This window comes from Pristiophorus japonicus, chromosome 14 (genome assembly GCF_044704955.1).
Source record: "Pristiophorus japonicus isolate sPriJap1 chromosome 14, sPriJap1.hap1, whole genome shotgun sequence".
NCBI lineage: Eukaryota > Metazoa > Chordata > Chondrichthyes > Pristiophoridae > Pristiophorus > Pristiophorus japonicus.
Window position 1 is genome coordinate 107,486,163 of NC_091990.1, and position 21,134 is coordinate 107,507,296.

At 47.4% G+C, this 21,134-nt stretch overlaps 1 protein-coding gene across 1 annotated transcript in view; it reads right to left on the minus strand.

Annotated features, from left to right (window-relative positions):
* Positions 1–1,861: 1,861 nt before the first annotated feature.
* Positions 1,862–21,134, minus strand: part of LOC139279462 (dickkopf-related protein 3-like) — a 49,284-nt gene continuing 30,011 nt past the window's right edge. Inside the window, exons 4-6 of the mRNA XM_070898590.1 lie at positions 8,185–8,329; positions 7,386–7,542; positions 1,862–2,684 (exon numbers count right to left, since the gene is read on the minus strand). Coding sequence (XP_070754691.1) covers positions 2,339–2,684; positions 7,386–7,542; positions 8,185–8,329 — 648 coding nt within the window. The 3' untranslated portion in view covers positions 1,862–2,338. The remainder of the gene's footprint in view (positions 2,685–7,385; positions 7,543–8,184; positions 8,330–21,134) is intronic.

Sequence of the window (21,134 nt, forward strand, 5' to 3'; positions counted from 1 at the left end):
ATCACGGGCTCAGTTCCACTTCCCTGCCCACTCCCCATAAACCTTTACTCCCTTATCGCTCAAAAATCTATCTCTGCCTTAAATATATTCAATGACCCATCCTCCACAGCTCCCTGGGGCAGAGAATTTCATATATTTACAACCCTCAGAGAAGCAATTCCTCCTCATCTCAGTTTTAAATGGGCGGCCCCTTATTCTGAGACTATGCCCCGAGTTTTAGTTTCTTTTAAGAGTGCAAATATCCTCTCTGCATCCACCTTGTCGAGCCCCCTCATTATCTTACGTTTCAATAAATCACCTCTCATTCTTCTGAACTCCAATGTGTATAAGCTCAACCTAGTGAACCTTCTCTGAACTGCCTCCAATGGAAGTATATCCTTCCTTAAATACGGAGACCAAAACTGTACACAGTACTCCAGGTGTGGCCTCACCAACACCCTGTACAGTTGTAGTAGGACTTCTCTGCTTTTATACTCTATCCCCTTACAATAAAGGCATTTGTCTTCCTGATTACTTGCTGTACCTGCATACTAACTGTTTGTGTTTTATGCACAAGGACCCCCAGGTCCTTCTGTACTGTGACTTGTTGCGAGTTAGGATGTGGGCAGCTGAGTTTTGGATCACCTCTAGTTTATGTAGGGTAGAATGTGGGAGGCCAGCCAGGAGAGCATTGCAGTGGTCAAGTCTAGAGATACCAAAAGCATGGATGAGGGTTTCAGCAGCAGATGAGCTGAGGGGGCGGCAGAGATAGGTGATGTTATGGAAGTGGGAATAGGTGTCTGTTGCCATGCTCAAAATAATATTAACCAATCTTTTATCAGGGCTGTTACTCAATGCTTCTTTGTGTGAATAATGAGCAGGTTAATAAGGCCATTAAAAATAGCAAACCTGGCACTGGGGTTTATTTCTAGAGGGAAAGAATTGAAAAGCAGAGAAGTAATGTTAAACCTGTATAGAACCTTGGTTAGACCACACTTGGAGTATTGTGAAGTTCTGATCTCCATATTATAAAAATATGGGGAAGGTTCAAAAAACAATAAATCTCTCAGTTCTGGTATAAATATCAGCAAAGATTGAACAGACTGGGGCTCTTTTCTCTTGATAAGCGAAAACTGAGGGGTGATCTGATAGATTATGAAAGGATTCAATAGGGTGGACGTAGAGAAGATGTTTCCACTTGTGGGGGAGACCAGAACTAGGGGCCTTAAATAAGATAGTCACTAATAAATCCAATTGGGAATTCAGGAGAAACTTCTTCACCCAGAGAGTGGTGAGAATGTGGAACTCACTGCCACAGGGAATGGTTGAGGTGAATAGTATCGATGCATTTAAGGGGAAGCCAGATACCAAGGAGAAAGGGATGGAAGGATATGCTGATGGGGTGAGATGAGGAGGCTGGTGTGGAGCAGAAACACCGGCACGGAGCAGCTGGGCCCAATGGCCTGTTTCTGTGCTGTAGATTGTGTGTAATTAGGAACATAGGAACAGGAGAAGGCCACTCTGCCCCTCGAGCCTGTCCCACCGTTTAATGAGATTGTGGCTGATCTGTGACCTAAACCCACCTTTGGCCCTGATCCCTTAATACCTTTGGTTAACAGAAAGCGATCAATTACAGATTTAAAATTAACAATTGATCTCACATCAATTGCTGTTTGCGGAAGAGCGTTCTAAACTTCTCCCGCCCTTTGTGTGTAAAAGTGTTTCCTAATTTCACTCCTGAAAGGTCTGGCTCTAATTTTTAGACTATGTGCCCCCTGGTCCTAGACTCCCCAACCAGCAGAAACAGTTTCTCTCGATCTACCCTGTCTGTTCCCCTTATTCTATGAATAAAACACCAGGGTAGTGCCCAATGTCACAACCGAGAGGTATTACTTTTATTGATTAATGCACCTGCTACACATACAAAAAAATAAAATTTTCATTTGTAAAAGCAGCAAATCGTTGTCAGAAACATGTCTTGCACTTGGAGACCTGGAGATGACAGGGTGGTTTCTGCGCTCAATACATGTCGGAACTGGATTGAGCCCTTCGATTAGCGGTAAAAACCGTGTTAATTCGCAGCAAAGGGAAGCTGCTGACACTCTGCGACACTACAAATATGACAAACCCTCCACTCGCGGTGTCTCAGTACGGCGATAAAGAGTGGGAACTCCAGACCGAATCATTAACACCGACCGGACAAAGTTACTCACTGCCCTCGTCACTACAGAGAGAAGTTACACAGAGTGAAGTGCCAAAGAGAACTACACATTTTTTTCCCCCCAATAGATTGTAAAAATAAATCCAACTATTAAGCTTCTAACTATTTCTTGCTTTCCCCATTGCACAGAGAGGTCGATTACAGAATGGGCACGGTGGGCGAGGGCTGTTCAAAGATGTTCATCAGATCTGGTTCCCTTCCGTCTCTGCCCTTGCCCTCCTGTGGGACGTCCCACTCGATGTCGTACGGTTCCAGATTTCCCTTGTCATAGAGGCTTCTTAGCGCATCCAACGCCGCGCTCTCGATAGCTCGCACCTCTTCCATCCCTGGCTCCGCCCAGTCGAAAGTCTCCCCGTCCCCAGGGTCTTCCCCGGCTACCAGACTGACGAACGGCAGGTTGCCCATTTCCACGTACTCGGGGGGGTCAGTGGTGACCTCACCCTGCTCTGCATCGGTGTCTTTACACACGGACATCAGGGCGTTACTGAGGGGGAGGGGTGGGGTTGGATGGAAAGAAGAAATATTTCAACAATCTCTCTGCGTAATATATACAAATGTAGCATATTATAAATCGACAGATACACAGACATAGTATCTGGTCCGGTGCACGACAATGTTCCCTGTAAGCTGCACTTTGTTTTTCGGATGAGATGTTAAACCGAGGCCCCGTCTGTCCCCTCGTGTGTTATATGTGCAGACTATAGATATACTCTCTGTGTAGTCACTGTATAGTTGCATAAGATGGAGACTTGTTTAACTGATGTACTATCAATAAGGTTTACACTGTGTATATACATGTTGGTACCACTAGAGGGTGCAACTGGTGGAGACCAGGGTTTCCTGCCCTGATGGCAGGGGCTGTATAAAAGGGTAGCCACCATGCGGCTGCCTCGCTCTGGAGTTACGAATAAAGGACCAAGGTCACTACAGTTTGAGTACAACACATTGCCTCGTGGAGTCATTCATAAGTACATTACAGACATAACAACTGGCGATGAGTCTACGGATTTTCACGCGATTATGGCTACCTTTGGCACACTAAAAGCCACCACAGTCAACCTGCAGAAGGCCATCAGCATCAGTCAGGCGTTCATAACCTCAACCTGCAGCACCAAGCAAATTATTCATCCTGTGGACTCAAACCTGGCAAGTACTGTAGACAGAATGGTGCCTTTCACAGGCAAGACTGTAGAACGTGGCTCTGCCCAGGGCAGAGAGCACAGACCTCAGGGTCCCAGAACTCAGAGTCCGCCGAGGGGTGCTAATCGAGTAGCACCATGCTGGTGTTGCAGAGGAAACCATAGGGCTCACCAGTGTCGGTTTGCTGAGTACGTATGCAAAGCCTGTACACGAAGGGCCACCTCCAGCGTATGTGTAAAAGAAATATGACTCACCATCTAGCAGAGGAGTCGGTAGATGACTTTGAATCCAGCAGGGAATATGATGATTTGGCCAGACAGGCAGCTCAGCCCCAAGAAGTATATGGAGTGTACACCTGCACCACCGATTGTCCTCCAGTGAAGATGGAAGTCGAGATAAACGGCGTTCCAGTCTTCATGGAAGTGGACACGGGAGCGAGCCAGTCAGTGATGAGCCAGGATGCCTTTGTGAGGCTATGGAACGAAAAATGACCTGAGCTGGTTCCAGTACAGGAAAAGTTGCGTACCTACACCAAGGAGCTGATCCCAGTCCTTGGTAGTGTGAATGTAAGTGCAATCCATAATGGCGTGGTGCACAAGTTATCTCTGTGGATTGTTGCAGGTGATGGTCCAACGCTACTAAGAAGGTGGATGGAGAAGATCCAGTGGAAATGGGAAGACCTCTTCACTCCAGCAATCGATGTCACCCGTGCTCAGAGGCAGAGCAAAACCTCACCTTCGCTTGGGCCAGGCACCAGAGAACAGACCAGTGTAGCTCCTGAGGCACAGACTGTCCATCATGACTGCATGGCAATGATCCAACCCGAACGACCTAAAAGTACCTTCCCGGCTCCAGTGGCAGGACTCCTGGCGAGGAAGATCGAATTCACAGCACTCTTCCAGCTTTTGTGGCAGAATCGTGGGAGTGAAGGATCAAGGCAGTCGACCTCGAGGACAGAGGAAAGATGGCGTCCCTGCTGCAGCGAGGTGCAGCATGGCTGAAAAAAGATGGCTGCGGCCATACCACGAGGTGCAACACTGAGGGACCAACATGTGGTGTCTAATAAAGGGGTAAAGTCAGCAGGGTTCTCTTAAAGGAGACCTGCAACCAACTGAACTTAGAGACATTGTATGCATGGCAATCAATGTAACGAACAGATTAAGATTGTGAACAAAATGTTGTTGAGAGATGTCGGTACTATTCCTAATGTAAAGGAAAAATGTTGTTGCGAGATGTCAGGAATAGAGTGTCCCCAAAAGTAGCAAGAACATAACATAAGAATTAGGAACAGGAGTAGGCCATCTAGCCCCTCGAGCCTGCTCCGCCATTCAACAAGATCATGGCTGATCTGGCCGTGGACTCAGTTCCACTTACCCGCCCGCTCCCCGTAACCCTTAATTCCCTTATTGGCTAAAAATCTATCTGTCTGTGATTTGAATACATTCAATGAGCTAGCCTCAACTGCTTCCTTGGGCAAAGAATTCCACAGATTCACAACCCTCTGGGAGAAGAAATTCCTTCTCAACTCGGTTTTAAATTGGCTCCCCCGTATTTTGAGGCTGTGCCCCCTAGTTCTAGTCTCCTCGACCAGTGGAAACAACCTCTCTGCCTCTATCTTGTCTATCCCTTTCATTATTTTAAATGTTTCTATAAAATCACCCCCTCATCCTTCTGAACTCCAACGAATAAAGACCCAGTCTACTCAATCTATCATCATAAGGTAACCCCCTCATCTCCGGAATCAGCCTAAGAATCGTCTCTGTACCCCCTCCAAAGCTAGTATATCCTTCCTTAAGTAAGGTGACCAAAACTGCACGCAGTACTCCAGGTGCGGCCTCACCAATACCCTGTACAGTTGCAGCAGGACCTCCCTGCTTTTGTACTCCATCCCTTTCGCAATGAAGGCCAACATTCCATTCGCCTTCCTGATTACCTGCTGCACCTGCAAACTAACCTTTTGGGATTCATGCACAAGGACCCCCAGCTCCCTCTGCACCGCAGCATGTTGTAATTTCTCCCCATTCAAATAATATTCCCTTTTACTGTTTTTTTTCCCCCCCCCAAGGTGGATGACCTCACATTTTCCGACATTGTATTCCATCTGCCAAACCTTAGCCCATTCGCTTAACCTATCTAAATCACAAGCGAGTGAATTCGGGAGGGTAAAGACGCTGATTCTGATGCCCTGCCCCAGGTGTCCCCACAAGTTATAGGCCAGCGACCTCAGGAGGGTGAAGGCACTGACCCTGATACCCTGCCCCAGGTCTATCCCACACTGCAGGCACCCGATAGCACTATTCGCCTCAGACCTGGAAACGAAAACAGCGCCAATACGCGCAGTCGGCCGCCGTTGCCTACCACCCGGGTGGAGACAGCACAGCCCCCAGACCCAGTCACTACCTCGGCCATGTACGGGAGCGAAAGGTCAGAACCAATGAGTTCCCCAAACAGGACCTAGAACAGCCGTTAGAGAGCAGGCAGAAGATTCTGCAGCCCTCAAAGGAGGACATGGAGGCCACACACATCTGTGGCTCTGCCCACCACTAGGCAACGGCAAAGGCCCCGAGTCCTGGCAAGGTGAGCGAACCTAGCCCACCCCGCGAGCAGGGGTTGCAGCGCCGCCATCAGACGACTAGGACCCGTCCGGTTGCTCTGGAACTAGCGTCCTCGCATACCTGTAGTGCTACCTCAGTACTGACCATGACTGAACCATGAATGCAATCTACCAATCCTGGCGTACAATCGTAAAATATAATGAATGTAAGTCATTGAACCAAGGTGTCACGATACAAACTACTTGCACTGTGTCTGATCCTGTATGTTAATGTAACGGGCCAGCTGCATGATCTCGCTGTGGTGGCGGGGGGCGGAATGGATGTATGTAGCCATGGACACACACATGGATCACACCCAGGACCCACTGGAACCTCCACTGCATCATCGAACCATCCAAACTGGTAACCACTACCCAACGTGTGGCAAAAGGACTTGGGGGTTAACAGGGAGAGAGCCAAGCCAAAGCACAGTCAAGGTGCAAGTCTGGGGAGAGCTAAGCCAGAGCACATAGTGCAAAGGTAATTGGCACAAAGGACTTTGGAGAGAATGTTATATATACAGACTATAGATATACTCTCTGTGTAGTCACTGTATAGTTGCCTAAGATGGAGACGTGTTTACCTGATGTACTATCAGTAAGGTTTACACTGTGTATATACTATGCTGGCACCACTCGAGGGTGCAACTGGTGGAGACCGGGGTTTCCTGCCCTGGTGGCAGGGGCTGTATAAAAGAGTAGCCACCATGCAGCTGTCTCAATCTGGAATTACGAATAAACAACCAAGGTCACTACAGTTTGAGTACAACACATTGCCTTGTGGAGTCATTCACAAGTACATTACAGACATAACAATGTAGATGTAAAAGTTCCCATGGCACTATTCCGAAGAGCAGGGAAGTTTTCGCCCAGACAGTGTGGCACTCCCTCAGTACTGCCCCTCCGCCAGTGCAGTGCTCCCTCAGTACTACCCCTCTGTCAGTGCAGCGCTCCCTCAGTACTGTCCCTCCGACAGTGCAACGCTCCCTCAGTATTGCCTTTCCGACAATGCAGCGCTCCCTCAGTACTGCCCCTCCGACAGGGCAGCACTCCCTCAGTACTGCCCCTCCGACAGGGCAGCGCTCCCTCAGTACTGCCCCTCCGACAGGGCAGCGCTCCCTCAGTACTGCCCCTCCGACAGGGTAGGGCTCCCTCAGTACTGCCCCTCCGACAGGGCGGGAATCCCTCAGTACTGCCCCTCCGACAGGGCGGGGCTCCCTCAGTACTGCCCCTCCGACAGGGCGGGGCTCCCTCAGTACTGCCCCTCCGACAGGGTGGGGCTCCCTCAGTACTGCACGATGGGTTTCATTCTAGATTTACGTGCTCAAGGCCCTGGAGCGGGACCTGAGCCCACGACCTTCTGACTCCGAGGCGAGACAGCCACCCCCTGAGCCACGGCTGACATGTTCTCTGAACAAAGTCCGAACCAATCCTGGATGCAGAACCACCTACCCGTGAGGTTGACATGTCAGCCCCTTGGAGCAGGGACAACGGTCTAAAGCTCCTTCTGGCTCCATCTCCCAAGTGATTAGATCCAACAGGCGGTGTGCGGGGTCATGGCAAGGTTGGCCCTTGTTGGGCAGCGGGGTGCACACAGGATACAAGAGATCTGAGCAAAATCAATGCAGACTTTGAGACAGGATGACAGTGAATGGAAAGTCAGGGATGATTACGGGCAACAGCTTATTTAACAAGTAGTCAAACCTTTCAACACAACTTTTAAATGGGACACTTTTTCACAATTTATCAGTGAAAGAAAATACATATTTGAGCAGAGCTCCCACGCCAGCTGGATGGTGGGCTGCTTTGTGAGGGCAAGCGCATTACAACATACAACATATTATTGGTGTTGGCCTGTCCCTTTAATTGCTGCAAGTTGACACAGCCTGAGGTCAATGAGAGTTTAATTGCTGCAAGTTAACACAGATTGAGATCAGAGTTTAAGTGCCATTTGGGGTCGGAACTTTATGAATTGCGAGATGCTTCTAAATTTCCATCTTCAGGTCCAGAAAACAAACAGCTTTAAATAGCTTTATTTCTCATATAATCACAGGCCAATTAATAGTCATACCTGGTAACCACAGGACCATTATCCGAGCTAAACCTGCACATTTGATGCTGTGCAATTTCTTAAACTGACACGTGCTACACCAGGCGACTATGCTCCCAGTGCCTTCGCAGTTTGAAGTCAGGCAGCAGGAGTGTGTGCGCGAGAGGGTTGAGCAGAAGCCTCTGGTTGCAGTGTACTCACAGGTGTGGAAGGCACAGCACAGATCTGCACTGCAGTCCCCTTGCTGCTCACAGATGGAGCCGGTTTCTCCTGTCACAGCGTTGGCTTTGCATTGTCCCCAGACACACCGATGAGCAGAGTAACATTCTCCATCGCGCGTGCAGTTCTAAGGAAATTCAGAACACATTGACGGCCAACACACAATTAGGAAGCTTCTAAAACAAAAGAACCATTGTTAATGTTCACGACAAATCAATAAAGAAGATTCAAACTTGTCTTTGTTCGTTATCGGGAGGTGATTGACACTGACGAGGCCACATTTATTTCCAAAGGAAACTAGACGAATACGAGAGAAGAGGGGTAGGGAGAGCTGCTGAAAGGCGGAGCTGAGGCAGATGGAATGGGAGGAGACTTGTGTGGTGTATAAACACCGGCACAGACAAAAGTTGGGCCAAACAGCCAGTTTCGGTTTAAAAAAAATTTGTACCTGGGATTGGGGAGTCGCTGGCGAGCCCAGCATTAATTGCCCATCCCTAATTGCCCTGGAGAAAGCGGTGGTGAATCGCTGCAGTCCGTGTGGTGAAAGTGCTCCCACAGTGCTGTTACGAAGGGTGTTCCAGGATTTTGACCCGGCGACGATGAAGGAACGGCTGATATATTTCCAAGTCAGAATGGTGTGTGACTTGGAGGGGAATGTGGAGGTGCTGGTGTTCCCATGCGCCTGCTGCCCTTGTCCTAGGTGGTAGAGGTCACGGGATTGAGAGGTGCTGCCAAGGAAGACTTGATCAGTTGCTGCAGTGAATCTTCTGTGCTGTATATTTTATGTAATATTGCCCTCCCTAGTGGATCCGAAGGCATTGATGAATCAACCATGTGGTGTGGAACTGGAGTCACGTGTAGGCCGAACCTGACCAGGGTGGGAAGTCCCTCTCTGATGGACATAGAAACATAGAAAATAGGTGCAGGAGTAGGCCATTCGGCCCTTCGAGCCTGCACCACCATTCAATATGATCATGGCTGATCATGCAACCTCAGTACCCATTCCTGATTTCTCTCCACACCCCTTGATCCCTTTAGCCGTAAGGGCCACACCTAATTCCTTTTTGAATATATCTAACGAACTGGCCTCAACAACTTTCTGTGGTAGAGAATTCCACAGGTTCACAATTCTCTGAGTGAACAAGTTTCTCCTTATTCTCAGTCCTAAATGGCTTACCCCTTACCCTTAGACTGTGACCCCTGGTTCTGGAGTTCCCTAACATCGGGAACATTCTTCCTACATCTAACCTGTCCAATACAGTTAGAATTTTATACGTTTCTATGAGATCCCCTCTCATTCTTCTAAATTCCAGTGAATATAAGTCTAGTCGATCCAGTCTTTCTTCATATATGTCAGTCCTGCCATCCCAGGAATCAGTCTCGTGAACCTTCGCTGCACTCCCTCAATAGCAAGAATGTCCTTCCTCATATCTGGAGACCAAAACTGTACACAATATTCAAGGTGTGGCCTCACCAAGGCCCTGTACAACTACAGTAAGACCTCCCTGCTCCTATACTCAAATCCCCTCGCTATAAGGCCAACATGCCATTTGCCTTCTTCACCCGCCTGCTGTACCTGCATGCCAACTTTCAATGACTGATGTACCATGACACCCAGGTCTCATTGCACCTCCCCTTTTCCTAATCTGGCACCATTCAGATAATAATCTGCCTTCCTGTTTTCACCACCAAAGTGGATAACCTCACATTTATACTGCATCTGCCATGCATTTGCCCACTCACCTAAACTGTCCAAGTCACTCTGCAGCCTCCTAGCATCCTCCTCACAGCTCACACTGCCACCCAGCTTAGTGTCATCAGCAAACTTGGAGATATTACATTCAATTCCTTCGTCTAAATCATGAATGTATATTGTAAATAGCTGGGGTCCCAGCACTGAACCTTGCGGTACCCCACTACTCACTGCCATTCTGAAAAGGACCCATTTATTTCTACTCTTTGCTTCCTGTCTGCCAACCAGTTCTCTATCCACGTCAATACATTAGCCCCAATACCATGTGCTTTAATTTTGAACACTAATCTTTTGCGTGGGATCTTGTCAAAAGCCTTTTGAAAGTCCAAATACACATCCACGGGTTCTCCCTTGTCCACTCTACTATTTACATCCTTAAAAAATTCTAGAAAATTTGTCAAGCATGATTTCCCCTTCATAAATCCATGCTGATTTGGACCAATCCTGTCACTGCTTTCCAAATGCTCTGCTATTACATCTTTAATAATTGATTCCACATTTTCCCCTCCACTGATGTCAGGCTAACCGGTCTATAATTCCCTGTTTACTCTCTCTCTCCTTTTTTAAAGTGGTGTTACATTAACTACCCTCCAATCCATAGAAACTGATCCAGAGTCGATAGAATGTTGGAAAATGACCACCAATGCATCCACTATTTCTAGGGCCACTTCCTTAAGTACTGTGGGATCCTCAGGCCCTGGGGATTTATCGGCCTTCAAATCACATCTATTTCCCTAACGCCATTTCCTGACTAATAAGGATTTCCTTCAGTTCCTCCTTCTCGCTAGACCCTCGGTCCCCTAGTATTTCCAGAAGGTTATTTGTGTCTTCCTTCGTGAAGACAGAACCAAAGTATTTGTTCAATTGGTCTGCCATTTCTTTGTGCCCTATTATAAATTCACCTGATTCTGACTGCAAGGGACCTACATTTGTCTTCACTAATCTTTTTCTCTTCACATATCTATTGAAGCCTTTGCAGTCAGTTTTTATATTCCCTGCAAGCTTCCTCTCATACTCTATTTCCCCCTCCTAATTAAACCCTTTGTCCTCCTCTGCTGAATTCTAAATTTCTCCCAGTCCTCAGATTTGCTGCTTTTTCTGGCCAATTTATATGCCTCTTCCTTGGATGTAACACTATCCCTAATTTCCCTTGTTAGCCACGGTTGAGCCACCTTCCCAGTTTTGTTTTTACGCCAGACAGGGATGTACAATTGTTGAAGTTCATCTATGTGATCTTTAAAAGTCTGCCAATGCCTACCCACCATCAACCCTTTAAGTATCATTCACCAGTCTATCCTAGCCAATTCACGTCTCATACCATCGAAGTTACCTTTCTTTAAGTTCAGGACCCTAGTCTTTGAATTAACTGTCACTCTCCATCTTAATGAAGAATTCTACCATATTATGGTCACTCTTCCCCAAGGGGCCTCGCACAAGATTGCTAATTAATCCTCGCTCATTACACATCACCCAGACTAGGATGGCCAGCTCTCTTGTTGGTTCCTCGACATATTGGTCTAGAAAACCATCCCTTATATACTCCAGGAAATCCTCCTCCACCGTATTGCTACCAGTTTGGTTAGCCCAATCAATATGTAGATTAAAGTCACCCATGATAATTACTGTACCTTTATTGCACACATCCCTAATTTCTTGTTTGATGCCATCCCCAACCTCACTACTACTGTTTGGTGGTCTGTACATAACTGCCACGAGCGTTTTCTGCCCTTTGGTGTTCCGCATACAGATTCCACATCATCCAAGCTATTCCTTACTATTGCGTTAATCTCCTCTTTAATCAGTAACACTACCTCACCTCCTTTTCCTTTCTGTCTATCCTTCCTGAATATTGAATACCCCTGGATGTCGAGTTCCCAGCCTTGGTCACCCTGGAGCCATATCTTCGTAATCCCAATTACATCATATCTATTAACAGCTATCTGCGCAGTTAATTCATCCACCTTATTACAAATGCTCCTCACATTGAGACACAGAGCCTTCAGACTTGTTTTTTTAACACTCTTTGCACTTTTAGAATTATGTTGTAATATGGCCCTTTTGATTTTTGCCCTCGATTTCTCTGCCCTCCACTTTTCCTTATCTCCTTTCTATCTTTTGCTTCTGCCCCCATTTTACTTCCCTCTGTCTCCCTGCATTGGTGAACACGTTGGGGTTTTTATGATAAACCACCAGCTGTAGCGAGTTAATTTCTGGTGCCAGATCGCCACTGATTGAACTCATTCACAACCTCGGATTACACGGTCAGTCCCAGACCACTGACCCAGTGTATCTGTCTGGTCTCTGCTCTCTCTCACACACTCAGCAAATTCAGGTTCATTTATTCCAGTCAGCTTTTATTGCACTCATAGAATCATAGAAATTTACAGCACGGAAGGAGGCCATTTGGCCCATCGTGTCTGTGCTGCCCAACAAAGCTACCCAGCCTAATCCCACTTTCCAGCTCTTGGTCCATAGCCCTGTAGGTTACGGCACTTAAGTGCACATCCAAGTACTTTTAAAATGTGACGAGGGTTTCTGCCTCTACCACCCTTTCAGGCAGTGAGTTCCAGACCCCCACCACCCTCTGGGTGAAGAAATTTCCCTCAAATCCCCTCTATACCTCCTACCAATTACTTTAAATCTATGCCCCCGGGTTGTTGACCCCTCTCCTAAGAGAAATAGGTCCTTCCTATTCACTCTATCCTGGCCCCTTATAATTGTATACACCTCAATCAGGTCCCCCCTCAGCCTCCTCTGTTCCAAAGAAAACAAACCCAACCTATCCAATCTTTCCTCATAGCTAAAATTCTCCAGTCCAGGCAACATCCTCATAATCTCCTCGTACCCTCTCCAGTGCAATCACATCTTTCCTGTAATGTGGTGACCAGAACTGCACGCAGTACTCCAGCTGTGGCCTATCTACTATTTAAGCATAACCTCCCTGCTCCCTGTATTGTATGCCTTGGCTAATAAACGCAATTATTCCGTATGCCTTCTTAATCACCTTATCTACTTTATGTATGGTCTACAGGGCTGCAGTGATACCCATCCTCCTGTATGGCTCAGAGAAGTGGACCATATACAGCAGACACCTCAAATTGCTGCAAAATACCACCAACAATGTTTCAGCAAGATCCTACAAATCCTTTGGAGGATAGACACACCAACGTCAGTGTTCGCGATCAGGCCAACATCCCCAGCATCGAAGCACTGACCACACTCGACCAGCTCCGTTGTGCAGGCCACACTGTCCGCATGCCCAACACAGGACTCCCAAAGCAAGCGCTCTACTTGGAACTCCTACACGGCAAGCGATCCCCAGCTGGGCAGGAGAAACGTTTCAAGGACACCCTTAAAGCCTCCTTGATAAAGTGCAACATCCCCACCAACACCTGGGAGTCCCTGGCCAAAGACCGCTCCAAGTGAAGGAAGAGCATCCGGGAGGGCGCTGAGCACCTCGAGTCTCGACACCTAGAGCATGCAGAAATGAAGCGTAAGCAGCGGAAGGAGCGTGTGGCAAACCAGTCCCACCCACCTTTTCCTTCAGCCACTGTCTGTTCCACCTGTGACCGTGACTGTAATTCCTGTATTGGACTGTACAGTCACCTGAGAACTCACTTTGAGTGGAAGCAAATCTTCCTCAATTTCTAAGGACTGCCGATGATGATGATGATAACCACCTTATCTCCGTGTACTGCTACCTTCAGGGATCTATGGACACGTATGCCACTCCTTATCTGGGCTACTTAGTGACTTCTAACATCAACATTACAAAATCTCATCACATCAAAATTAACAAGCCCAGGATAAACAGGCCATGTTCACAATTAATAATACTGCCAAACAGAAATGATGGACTCTGCAACAACTCTGGTGCCACCTACATGTGGATACCCTGATTTAGCAATGTGGGCTGGGGCTCATTCCTCTAGAAGACTGAGGGGAGATCTGATAGATTAAGAAAGGGTTCGATAGGGTTGACGTAGAGAAGATGTTTCCACTTGTGGGGGAGACCAGAACTAGGGGCCATAAATATAAGATCGTCACTGATAAATCCAATCGAAAGTTCAGGAGAAACTTCTTTACCTAGAGAGTGGTGAGAATGTGGAACTCGCTACCACAGGGAGAGGTTGAGATGAATAATCCCACAGATGGTAGCTTCGCACCATTGGCTCCTCAGCCAAGCACATACACCAAATGTCTGAACCTGCAGTTCCTCTCGTTCTGAGCAGGATTACTATTGCAACAACATGTCATCAGTCGGGTAAAACTAACCTGTCTCACAACCGTCTAAACCCAGCTCACATTCCCTATCAGTGGGTGAGCAATCTGACGCTTGGTGAATTCTGCGTCACAATGACAGGAAGAGCCGACATTGAAGGATCAAAAGCGACGTCGCTATGAACGCTTGGCCGCCACAAGCCAGTTATCTCTGTGGTAACTATTCTGACACCTCCTGCTTAAAACCCAAAAGGTCAGAAGGATCGTGAGGTCCCGCTTTCACGGTCTGTATTCATACTGAAAATCAAGATCAAATGAGCTTTTGCCCTTCTGCTCCACGGGAGGTTTCTGTCCTCCCTGAGCCCACCTTTGGACACCTGTGTTACGGTGTGACAGGTGTACCGCCCCAGTCAAAGTCCCCACCTGCCACTGTTCCCGGAACTGACTGCGGCCGGCCACCTCAGACCAGAAACGAGAGCTCCTCAGGGCTCGCCTCCCCGGGTAAGTGAAAAAACAATGGGCTCAATTTTCCCCAAGCCTGTTTTCTGGCGTGTTGCCAGAGTTACACCGCGTTTTCTAGGCCAGAAATGCGGCATAAATATTTTTCCAACGTTTCCCCGATCTATAAATCGAATTTGGAACCACGCAATGTGTCCAGTCGCCTCGGGGAGGTGGAGCCTGCTGTCTGCGCCGAAAAACGAAGCCTCGCCTTCTGCGCATGCGCGGGACAAAAAGTTACGTTTTTGACGTCGTTGCAATTGACACGCATGGGCAGTACAGCTCGGATTTGGCCACTGGCCATTTTTAACGAGCCAGTTGTGTGTGTGAGAGAAGGAGTGCTGTGTAAGCATTAAGTTAAGTACATTGTAAACTTTTGAATAAAATATATTTTACATTAAAACTGAATGTTCCATTAACAAAACTCAACCTTACGGACCTCTCGCTCCCTCCCCCTCCCCGGGCACCAAGCCTTCTGATCGGCTATCTCCACCACCCCTCCGACGGCTTGTTTTGTAGCCAAACCCTGAATCCCTAGCCCGTCCCGAGCCGCTTGCCTGTGCAGTCCAGCTCCAGCTCCCCAGAGTGCCTTGCCGGTACCAGCACACCCCCACCCCAGAGTGCCTTGCCGGTCCCTCGCTCCTAGCCCTGGCCGAAGGGCATGCCGGTGTCCCCCCCCCGCAGCCCGAGTGCCTTACTGGTCCCGGTCCCCCGCCCCAATCCCAGGCCGAATGCCCTCCTCCCTCCCAGTCTCCACACCTAACTATACCCAAAAGGCTTCCCCCACCCACTCTCTACCCCCCCACACCCCACTTCTCTCTCTCTCTCTCTCTCTCTCGCTGCTGCTACTGTCGGGGCATCTGCTGCACTTACCTGCGTCGATTTCTTTAACTCTCCAGAAGGTTTTTCTGCAGAGGCCACATTCGCTGGCCTAAGCAGAACTGGAGTAACTCTCAGCTGGCCAAACTTGGCTAAATGGCCAGAATTGGCGCGGGTGGCAGGTTACGCCTCCTTTGGCTGAAAAAAAAACTTATCTAAAAAAATTATAAATAGCTGGTGCAAATTGATTGGGGAAACTGTGGATTTTTTTAAACTTAGGCCAAAAAGCAGCCTGCTCCAAAAAAAACAGCGCTAATCACTGGGGAAAATTGAACCCTATAAGTGTAGTGGTATTTCACCAGCCTTCCACTTATTCTACACCTCTCCTGCCTCTTCACAGTGCCAGACTAGGGTCTTCTCTCCCCGCTATAAGAAATCGTGAATGGGAAGAAATAACGAGACCAAAAAGTCTCTTCAGATTGGTGTTAGAATTGAAGGATTCATTCCACGGTACAATAGCTAAAGTGACTTGAACAGCGTGAACATCAATAACTGATAGCAGGCAGCTCCAGACATCTGAAGGCCAAGAATGGCCTGTGTGACTCCGATCCTGGGAGGATAAATGTGAAGAGGAGGGTTTCACCCATGAGTTGAGACAAAGAACCCGACATATTACAGGTTAAATGGTCCTGTCCATATCCTACACCAGGCCCAACCCTAAAAAGAGAATAAAAGAAAGACCCAGAAGGTGTTTCAGGGCAGACGGTGAAGATAAGAACTGTTTGTGCCACCAACCGTCTGCTTGATCGGGACTAGTACCAGCTACTTGTCATGGTTGTACGTCTACTATTTCTATCCTGATTGTGTGTTGTATTTGATTATATTTGAACTACCGTTCCCTTTAATAAAATGCCTTATAACTTCCAAGACCCTTTGGGTATCTGCGTGTGACCGGTGATCCTAATCTTACACTGCTCATTCTGCCAAGCCCGTTCCCTTGGCTTCACTCGATAGTAGGCAAGGACAGTGGGAATCTCGTTCATCCATGGGACGGGTCCCATTGAATGAGTGTCTTCACGTGGCTCGTCCACAGGTCACGTCCCGCGAGAACGCACAGGCCATGGGAGGGTCCGGTTCACGGGTGCTGGGGAAGACTGGGTTGATCTATGATTGACAGTACAGGCGGCTTCCTGCTTCACCAAGCGTCCATTTCACCACCGAGATGGAGACACAGCCGAGTTACCGTGTCGTCTGGTTAGTGTTCCTTGAACCACCTGCTCACAGAGCCATACCCATAAGGCAAAGCCAGAGGCATGGAATACCTGGTGTGTTATGCTTGAACTGTATAAACCATTGGTTAGGCCACAGCTAGAGTATTGCGTGCAGTTCTGGTCACCACATATATGAAAGATATGATTGCACTGGAGAGGGCACAGAGGAGATTTACGAGGTTGCCTGGACTGGAGAATTTTAGCGATGAGGAAAGATTGGATAGGCTGGGGTTGTTTTCTTTGGAACAGAGAAGGCTAAGGGGAGACCTTATCGAGGTGTATAAAATTATGATGGGCCTGGATAGAGTGAATAGGAAGGACCTATTTCCCTTAGCAGAGGAGTCAACAACCAGGGGGCATAGATTTAAGGTAATTGGTAGGAGGTTTAGAGGGGATTTGAGGGGAAATCTCTTCACCCAGAGGGTGGTTGGGGTCTGGAACTCACTGCCTGAAAGGAGGGTAGAGGCAGAAACTCTCACCACATTTAAAAAGTACTTGGATGTGCACCTGAAGCGCCGTAACCTACAGGGCTACGGACCAAGAGCTGGAAAGTGGGATTAGGCTGGATAGCTCTTGTTCGGCCGGCATGGACACGATGGGCCGAAATGACCTACTTCCGTGCTGTAAATTTCTGTGATTCAATAATTATGTTGTTTTTGCTTGATTACTAATAATATTTCAGGTACAGTTCAATGATTAAAAAACAAAGTACAGTTAATCTCCGAGACCGATAATAAAACATGCCAGCACTATTTACAGAGATTGGTTCGTTTGTGAGCACAGACAATACACCAGTGATTACTGATCATTGAAGATCTGCAATATTGCCAGTGTAAGAGCAATAGTTAGTCATGATGTGTGTTTTGAGAAGGTCCTGTACCTCTCAGTTTAAGGTATTGCATTCGAGAGTTTTTATTCTGGAGCCATTTACCTCGAGCGCTCCATTATGAAGATTGACCAGCTCTTGGTCGTGTCGATGATTTAGGGTGTCAGATGCTTCTATTTCAGAGTCCTTTCCATCCAGGCATTCTCGAGCACCTTGTTGTTATCCTCATAGCAAACCTTCACATTTCACCGCCACCTCCTGCCCTTCTGCGAATATTATTTCAGGCTTCCAGTCTCCCAGTCCTACCTGCGACGTTCATCCGTATTTAGACATGCGCTCTTTCAATTTACTTAAGAACATAAGAAATAGGAGCAGGAGTAGGCCATACGGCCCCTCGAGCCTGCTCCGCCAATTAATACGATCATGGCTGATCTAATCACGGACTCAGGTCCACTTCCCCGCCCGCTCCCCATAACCCCTTATTCCCTTATCGGTTAAGAAACTGTCTATCTCTGTCTTAAATTTATTCAATGACCCAGCTTCCACAGCTCTCTGAGGCAGCGAATTCCACAAATTTATAACCCTCAGAAGAAATTCGTCCTCATCTCAGTTTTAAATGGGCGGTCCCTTATTCTAAGATTATGCCCCCTAGTTCTAGTCTTCCCTATCAGTGGAAACATCGTCTCTGCATCCACCTTGTCAAGCCCCCTCATAATCTTATACGTTTCGTTAAGATCACCTCTCATTCTTCTGAATTCCAGCGAGTAGAGGCCCAACCTCCTCAACCTTTCCTCATACGTCAACCCCCTCATCTCCAGAATCAACCTAGTGAACCTTCTCTGAACTGCCTCCAAACAAGTATATCCTTTTTTAAATATGGAAACCAAAGCTGTATGCAGTATTCCAGGTGTGGCCTCACCAATACCCTGTATAACTGTAGCAAGACTTCCCTGCTTTTATACTCCATCCCCTTTGCAATAAAAGTGAATATTCCATTGGCCTTCTTGATCACTTGCTGTACCTGCATACTATCCTTTTGTGTTTCATGCACAAGTACTCCCAGATCCCGCTGTACTGCAGCACTTTGCAATTTTTCTTCATTTAAATAATAACTTGCTCTTTGATTTTTTTTCTGCCAACATTTTCCAACATTATACTCCATCTGCCAAATTTTTGCCCACTCACTTAGCCTGTCTATATCCTTCGACATGTTTTGTGTGTCCTCCTCACACATTGCTTTTCGCCCATCTTTGTATCGTCAGCAAACTTGGAAGAAGGGACAGAGTGTAACGTAGCCAAGTCGTTAATGTAGATTGTAAATAGTTGGGGTCCCAGCACTGATCCCTGCGGCACCCCACTAGTTACTGGTTGCCAACCAGAGAATGAACTATTTATCCTGACTCTCTGTTCTCTGTTAGTTAGCCAATCCTCTATCCATGCTAATATATTACCCCCAACCCCGTGAACTTTTATCTTGTGCAGTAACCTTTTATGTGGCACCTTGTCAAATGCTTTCTGGAAGTCCAAATACACCACATCCACTGGTTCCCCCTTATCCACCCTGTTTCATTACATCCTCAAAGAATTCGTCAATTTGTCCAAAATGTTATTGCGCTTCTTGATTCTTGAATTCTTAACCGCGGGGCATTGTCCAGATCTGTGCGCTAGTATTTCGTTAGTCACTGAACATCTTCTACACACTTTTGCCACATTTCTGCTAGGATACAGATTACACCTCAGTAATAAACCCATACTGAACTGGGACTGTTTGGGGTTGTGAAATATATGGGTCCACGAGTTGGACGTCATGTCATTCCTATAGTATTGGATTCCGGAGTATAGGCATTGGAGGTTCGGCGAATTCCCATTTCCTCCAGTCTGTCAATCTGTTTTGGGGTTTATTTGAACCTTTTGCGGCATTGGGTGCCAGGTCTAACAGCCGGTTCTGCTGCAGACACCTACTGGGCAATTTCACACCAAATTCTTTTAAATATAGCTGGCAGTGGTCTCGCTCCCCCAGCTAGATGGAGTGAGAACCACCTCCTCCTCCCCACTGCATCGAATATTCTGCTCATCCTCGATTCTAATGGTGCAGCAGGCAGTCTGGGTCTATCACTGCCTGCGATGGCCTGGGGCTGAGTGGGTTTGAGGAAGTCCTCAACCTCCGCGGGCCTTCAGGTTCCCGAGCCTCATTATATTATGCCGATTATCTTCGCCATGGTATTGGATTGATGCCCTGATGATTGCATCGTTGGGTTCCTCTTGGGATTCGCGTTTCACTATTACTGCGGACAGTTTTTTCACCTCCAATTTATGCTGCCCAAAGCCTGTTTCCTTGGTCTTTGAGTAGAGTATTCCATCAGTAGCACCGGCAGGGACATGCCATTTCTCCTTTCCTAATCTCTCCGAATTGATCCAGTTAAGTGAGTGTATTTTAAGATACCTCGGTTAGAACAAGGTGATAACATATGCACGGAATCATGTGTGTTTTTTAGGATTTCGAGCTTCTGGGTTGGCTCAAGCTCGACCTCCTTCAGACTCGCTATCCACAAACTGAGCTTTGCAGACCACTTGTCCTCCGCCACTTCTGCCCACGGGTCTATTCGAGCTCCGAGATATTTCTCCAATTCCCCTGGTGGGCTTGCGTTGATCTTCCAATTATACCTTACATTATATAGGAATGTCTTCCTGGTGCAACTGAAATGGAAGCTAGCTGTTTTCTTAATATTTATATTGAGACATATATAATGACATATAGGTTTGCAGCCATTCCAAAGTATGAATTGATTGAAGTTCAATAATTGATCATCGTTACCCCCAGATTTGCTCTTTCTAGAGAAGGATAAACGGCTCCTTCGTGATGTTGAACAACAGGGGTGAAAAAGTCTTGCCTTGCTTGACTCCCCTCCTGATAAGGATCGGGACTGTGGAGGTTCTAACCCTCTCTATAATAACCACAACAACTTGTATTTATATAGCGCCTTTAACATGGTGAAACGTCCCAAGGCGCGTCACAGGAGTATTGTGAGATAAAGATTTGACATCGAGCCGCATAAGAAGAAGTTAGGGCAGGTGACCAAAAGCTTGGTAGGTTTTAAGGAGCGTCTTGAAGGAGAAAAGAGAGGTAGAGTGGCGGAGAGGTTTAGGGAGGGAGTTCCAGAGCTTGGGGCCCAGGCAGCTGAAGGCATGGCCACCAATGGTAGAGTGATTATAATCAAGGATGCTCAAGAGGACAGAATTAGAGGAGCGCAGATATCTCAGGGGGGTTGTGGGGCTGGAGGAGATTACAGAGATAGGGAGGGGCGAGGCCATGAAGGGATTTGAAAATACAGATGAGAATTTTGAAATCGAGGCATTGCTTAACCGGGAGCCAATGTCGGTCAGCGAGCACAGGGGTGGTGGGTGAGCAGGATTGGTGCGAGTTAGGACACGGGGGGATCACCTCTAGTTTACATAGTGTAGAATTTGAGAGGCCAGCCAGGATTGCGTTGGAATAGTCAAGTCTAGAGGTAACAAAGGCACGGATGAGAGCTTCAGTAGCGGA